Source organism: Juglans microcarpa x Juglans regia, chromosome 5D (genome assembly GCF_004785595.1).
Source record: "Juglans microcarpa x Juglans regia isolate MS1-56 chromosome 5D, Jm3101_v1.0, whole genome shotgun sequence".
Taxonomy (NCBI): domain Eukaryota; kingdom Viridiplantae; phylum Streptophyta; class Magnoliopsida; order Fagales; family Juglandaceae; genus Juglans; species Juglans microcarpa x Juglans regia.
Genome location: NC_054602.1, coordinates 16,894,356 through 16,900,355, shown reverse-complemented (window position 1 = coordinate 16,900,355; position 6,000 = coordinate 16,894,356). Strand labels below are relative to the sequence as shown.

The following is a 6,000-nucleotide window of genomic DNA, read 5'->3' as shown; positions in this document are numbered from 1 at the left end:
ATTTGTGGATTGTCTTAGTAATTTGTGAATTGTTTTAGCTCATTTGTGCACTATTTTGGGTATTTGTGGACTGTTTTAGATTATTTATGGATTGTCTTAGTAATTTGTGAATTTTTTTAGGGTAATTAGTGGATTGCTTTGGGAATTTCTGGACTGTTTTGGGGTTATTTGTAAACTGTTTTGGGTTAATTAGTGGACTGTTTTGGAAATTTCTAGACTGTTTTAGACTTATTTGTAAACTGTTTTGGGTTATTTTATTTATTAATAAAGTTATTAATTAATATATCAACTATATTTGTAAAATATTAAAAAAAATTATATATTATTAAAATATATAATATTTTATTATTATTTAGACTTTAAGATAGCTAGTCTAATGTGGACTTGTCTAGCTATAAATCCATGTCATAGCTAAAATCTAACATCTTAGTTAAATTTTAGACTTGATAATGACTTAGCCATTGCCAATGCTCTAATGGTATCTTGTCTACCTTTTTTTCGAAAAATAAAAAAAGATAAAAGTGAAGATTTACCTAGCTGGAAACCTATAGCGGCGACTGGTGGATGTATGCGACTAGCGACTAGCGACTAGTGGATGTATGAGAGAGAGATTAGGGAGAGGGGAGAGAGATCTCGAAGAGAGATTAGGGAGAGGAGAGAGAGGGAGGGAGTGATTACGTGCGTGCGTATCTTATTTCGATTTAGTAGAAATCGGAGCTGTCAGTTTTTCATTGGAAGGTGGAATCAGTGCAAGACTGGACTGAAGCATGTTACATTAGACCAAAGCAAATTGCCGTAATCCAACTGCGGAGTGTGCGTCCGGGCATAGGCATCATACTCTGTCAAATGCGGTAGTAGCTCCGGTCTGGTCACCGAGTACTCGCCGGTTGCCATTTTCGTCTCCCTCCTTGCTCTCCATTTGTCTCCGTTGCCTCTCTGTAGATCCAAATCCCCTTTTTCCATCGTCACAAACTGCCTCAGAGCACGATACTCGTGGATCCATCAAGTTCTAGATCGCATTTCTTAAGGCTTGTTTCTCTAGGTTTTTTGATCTCTCTTTGAAGTTTTTGATGCTCTAAGTCTAAATGCTTCTAAGATCTTGAATATGGATTCGCAGCCTTCCCAATCGGGAAGGTCCCCGCCATCTGAAGAATCTCCCACCCTTGCCAGTAACGTCGTCTCCTCCTTGACGAAATCGAATTCAGATGCTAGTAGCCAGAGCTTGTCATCCATCCTCAACAACCCTCACGTGGGCAAATCAGATTGGTGGTGGTCCTCCTCTTCCTCCACCAACGTCGCCCCTCCCGAGTTCGCGCCCTTAATCTCCTCATCCGACGTTTCACGATCCGATTTCCAGAGCTATTTGGCTTTGATTTCGGAGTCATATCACCGATTCGAGGACATCCTAAACCACGCGAGCAAAGAGAATGTGGATTTGGAGAACATCGGCGGCCAAGGCGAAGCGCTCGTCGCGTGCCTTCGAGAAGTTCCGGCTCTGTTCTTCAAGGAGGATTTCGCGTTGGAGGACGGGGCCACGTTCCGCGCGGCGTGTCCGTTTTCAAACGTGACGGAGAACTTGGTGCTGCAGGAGAAGCTGTCGCACTACCTGGACGTGGTGGAGTTGCACCTAGTGAAGGAGATCTCTCTGCGGTCCAATTCCTTCTTTGAGGCGCAGGGGCAGCTGCAGGACTTGAATGTGAAGATCGTGGAAGGTTGTAGTCGGATTTTGGAGTTGAAGGAGACGATAAGGCTCTTGGATGTGGATTTGGTGGATTCCGCCAGACAGATTCAGGACTTGAATGCCACGAGGAGCAACTTGTTGGCTCTTCAGCAGAAATTAAGGCTTATATTATACGTCAACCAGGCTCTGTCGGCTCTTAAATTGGTACTAAGGGTTCTCTTTTTGCCACTTTTGAGTGAATTAAAATGCATAGCTTTCTTGTTTCCTTGCTTTCAGCTTTCATGGATGGACGTGTCTTGTTTTGCAACGTAGGTAGATAGAAATTTTCTTCTTGCTTCTTACTGAAGCTTTTGCTACTTGCCACCATGAAAGTAGGAGCTCAACACATAGAAGAGACCACTGGTCAAATTTTGTGCCGAATTCTGGTAAAACTGGCCGTTAAGGAGCAACCATGAATATATTATACCGTCTTAATCATGTCGGTGCCTAATGGTAGGCACCAACACAGCCTTTTATCTCTGCGAATGATTAGAAGCATAGTTTATTGTTGCTTATAAAAAAGCCAGCAGAATTTATGTTGAGAATGAGTTTCTCAATGAGCCACATCTAAAAACAGCACCATACGAAAACTGGTGACTCCTCGTTTCTATCTGGAAAATATTAGAACAATGTATTTTGAGTAGTTTAATGGTGCCCAGATTCAATTTCTTGAAATATGTTTTGTGGACCCTCAGTGCGTTTCTTTCCCTTGTTTTTACGCATTTTACAAAATGATAGGTAGTGCATTCATCTCCACCCACAATCCTCCTTAGAATTTAACCTACTGGCACTTCCTTATGGAGTTTTCGTGTATGAACAATGCATTTATTCCACAGATATTCCTATATGACATATGGTCTGATACTTACAATATATATACATGTGCGCACATACGTTGATGATGAAATTACCGTGCCATAGCTTGATTTCCCTTTACTTTATGCTTAAGATTCGTATCTTGACGAATCAGGTAAAGATTCTTTCATTTGAATAATAGGCAGTAGTTTTATTGAAGCTTGGGTTATGCCTACATTTCTATCAATATGATTTTATTTTACCTTCCAAAAAAAGTTTTATTGGTGCTTGTAAATATGCTATAAATGATATATTTTTCTGTCATACAGCTTGTTACATCTGCAGATTGTGCTGGAGCTTTGGACATCACTGATGATTTGCAGCATTTGCTGGTATGCTCTCAATTTTATGTAATGCTTTTTGTTTTTTTTTTGCCCCCTATATGGCATGTTCATTTTATGTAATTTCAATTGATGTCCATTCTGAAGGTTGTAGGTGTAATATTTTTTCTTGTTGTCCCTTGTTTATCATAATGTTAATGATAATTATGGTCGACTTTTCTACGTCCATTTGTTCTGTCATTCCAATTGCTGGGAGTCCCAATTAACATAAATAGACAGAGGAGGGTTTGTTACTAGTTCGTAAGGGCCAAGAATTGGACTTTTTACCCAATTGCATTGGACATATTGCTCTATTTTTAATTCATGCATGAAATCTATATTCCGTAACACTTTATTCCAAGTTTCTGCCATTAGCTGTATCAAGTTCTTCATTATCAGAAACATCTAAACCCTATGGACTCATTTTGAAGAAACATCATAACATCCTCAACAATGAGGATCATAAGATGGAGGGGTGGAAAGAAAAGGTTTTTTCTCAGTTTGGGTAGATAGCCTTAATCAAAACAAAGTGGCAATGAAGAACCCCAAAGCTCTGAATTGCTTGATACATGTAATAGCATAAATGTAATACTGCATATTGAGTATAAAAAGGTGGTGATTGGGATCATGCTTTTCTTGGGAAGGAGAAGTTCTTGCCTTTTATAAGGGTTTCAATGGGCTCCAATTGTAACATGACTAATCACTTTGGACTATGGGCCAAGATGTGTTTGAGGCCTTCTTTAGGTCGTTATAAAATATATTAGAGCCAACCCTAGCCAGAAGTATGGGACATGAGCCGTGCCACCTATGATGGAATGGCTTGATGAGGACGTAAGAGATTTTAGGAAAGATTGTAATATCCTGTATGTAATATCCCATATTGAGTCTAAGAAGGGAGTGAATAGGATTCTGACCAATCAAAAAAAAAAAAAAGAATAGGATTCCACATTGCTTTGGAAAAGAGAAGTTCTTACCTTTTTTTTTTATAGGTAGAAGCTCTTACTCTTTATATGGATTCCAAGGGACTCTAAGGCCTGATTTGGTTTCACAAATCTTTCAAAACCATCTCATCTCGTCTCATTTCATCTCAATATCCAAATACCATTCAAACACAAACATTTTTCAATTTCAATTTTTCAACTTTTTCATCTAATTATTACCTAATCATTACTAATTTTCTAAACTTTCAAACAAAATACAAAAAATAATTCAATTTTTTCAAATCTCAAAATAAAAATAATATTAAAAAATTATATTCGAACCCTCTTTTAACTTTATAATTTTGTATTTAACTTTTTATCTCTCATTTCCCAAAACGCCATAAAAATCTTAAATCGAACTATTTCATTATGATTCACAAATTTTCTCATTACTATTCATAGATTTTTCATCTCATCTGTGTAACAACACGAGGCATGATCGGTGCAAAACTGTAAGTGCACAGGATCGTAGTTTTATAGTAAAGTGATAAAAGAGTATCGTTCTCAGGGATTGGTATCTCACTTTGACAAGTACCGAAATTATACTAATTTTGACTTTATTTAGAAAAGTCACTAAGATTTTTGTAATTGCAATTTGAAATTAAATCAATTCAAAGAAGATATTCAAAGGAAAGGAGAGCTGTTGTTTAATGATCAAATCAATGAGAAAAAGAACTTATAGGAATCCGATTTCACCTAATTCCTCACTGTGCTTTTCTCATCTAACTAATTGAATTTAATTCTCTCTATTTGTTAGGAAAATCTCCAAACTCATCCAAAGGCCTCTTTCAATAGTCAATTTGAAATATTCTTGTTCATCATTTTACACAAGAGTATGTAAATTAATAAAGCAAGAAAGCATTAAGACCAACGATTTTAAGGCTACATAAGTTCATATAAGTCTTTTGATCTCTATAATTACCTATGCTGAAATATCCAAGTTCTATTCTATAATTCCCTCTTTCGATAGCAAAGCACGAGATCAAAATCATCTAATTAATGGCCAGTCAATTAGAAGCAATAAGTTAAGAATAAATCAGACAAACATAGAAGAAAATTACTTCAAATTAGCATAGAAAAGCAAGCATAGTTTGAAATTAGATTACATCATTTTCCTAGAATAAAGAAAATTTAGTTCATGCTAAAAGTTAAATTCAACATCAACGAATTCACCATAATTCTTCTAAGTAAAGAAAATCCAAAAGGTCTCAGGCGCTGTCAAATTTTTTTACTTTGGCATTGGTCTCTGCTCAACGTCGTAGGTGAGTCCCTTCTTCAATTCTTCTCCAAAATTTCTTTCTTTTCTCACTTCTCTGATCGGCCGCGTCCCCGGTGTTCTCTTTTCTCACTTTCCTTATTTTTTTCTTCGATCCTTGGTTCCGCGTCGTACGGGGATAGTTGGTAGAATAAGTCCAAGTCCATTCCTAGCAATTAGCATCACGTCTCTTCTATTTTTGAATTTGATGAATATCTTTTTTTAGATTCAAATCACTTCTCTCTGCCAACGTCTCTTCCTTTTGAATTTGAGAATCTTCATCTTTCTTTAGCATCTTCAAAAATTTAACTTGATCTTTATTCCCAAATAGCACTGGTGATCAACTCTTATATTCGAATAAATCTTCATTTAAATTTGAGAGTGCTTAGACGATAGGCTTCTAAAATTTGGATCTTCTTTTTCTTCAAATCTGAAATAAATTTAAATGATGACAATGCAGCCTAAAATCAACAAAAATAAATAAAATTAGATTAAAGTTTAAAGTTAAGAAGTGATAAAATATAGGAAATTATGCAAGTCATCAAGGCCTAATTGTAACATTTTTTTATGGGTAAAAATAATGACTTCAATTGTAACATTGACTATGAGCTTTGTTTATTTACTTGATCAAATAAAATCTTATTTTACCTATACAAAAATTGTAACATTGACTAATCCTTTTGAAATATAGGTCAAGATGTGGCTTAGGTCTCTCTCTCTCTCTCTCTGTTTTTTTTTTCTCTCTCCAGATAATTAGATGTGGCTTAGGTTTTACTTAGGTCGTTACAAGATACTTGGAATAAAGTGAAATGGAATATGGATTTCATGCATGAATTAAAAATAGAGAATAGGATGATTTGAGGGCTGAAA

At 36.1% G+C, this 6,000-nt stretch overlaps 1 protein-coding gene across 3 annotated transcripts in view; it reads left to right on the top strand.

Annotated features, from left to right (window-relative positions):
* Positions 1-600: 600 nt before the first annotated feature.
* The window catches only part of LOC121264685 (vacuolar protein sorting-associated protein 54, chloroplastic), a 36,824-nt gene continuing 31,424 nt past the window's right edge, over positions 601-6,000 (top strand). For 2 of the 3 annotated variants that reach the window (XM_041167975.1, XM_041167974.1), the window contains exons 1-2: positions 605-1,885; positions 2,845-2,907. In XM_041167975.1, the coding sequence (XP_041023909.1) occupies positions 1,106-1,885; positions 2,845-2,907 (843 nt within the window). In that variant the 5' untranslated portion in view covers positions 605-1,105. Of the gene's footprint in view, positions 1,886-2,844; positions 2,908-6,000 lie in introns of all 3 variants that reach the window. The other variant, XM_041167976.1, reaches the window with a different exon arrangement.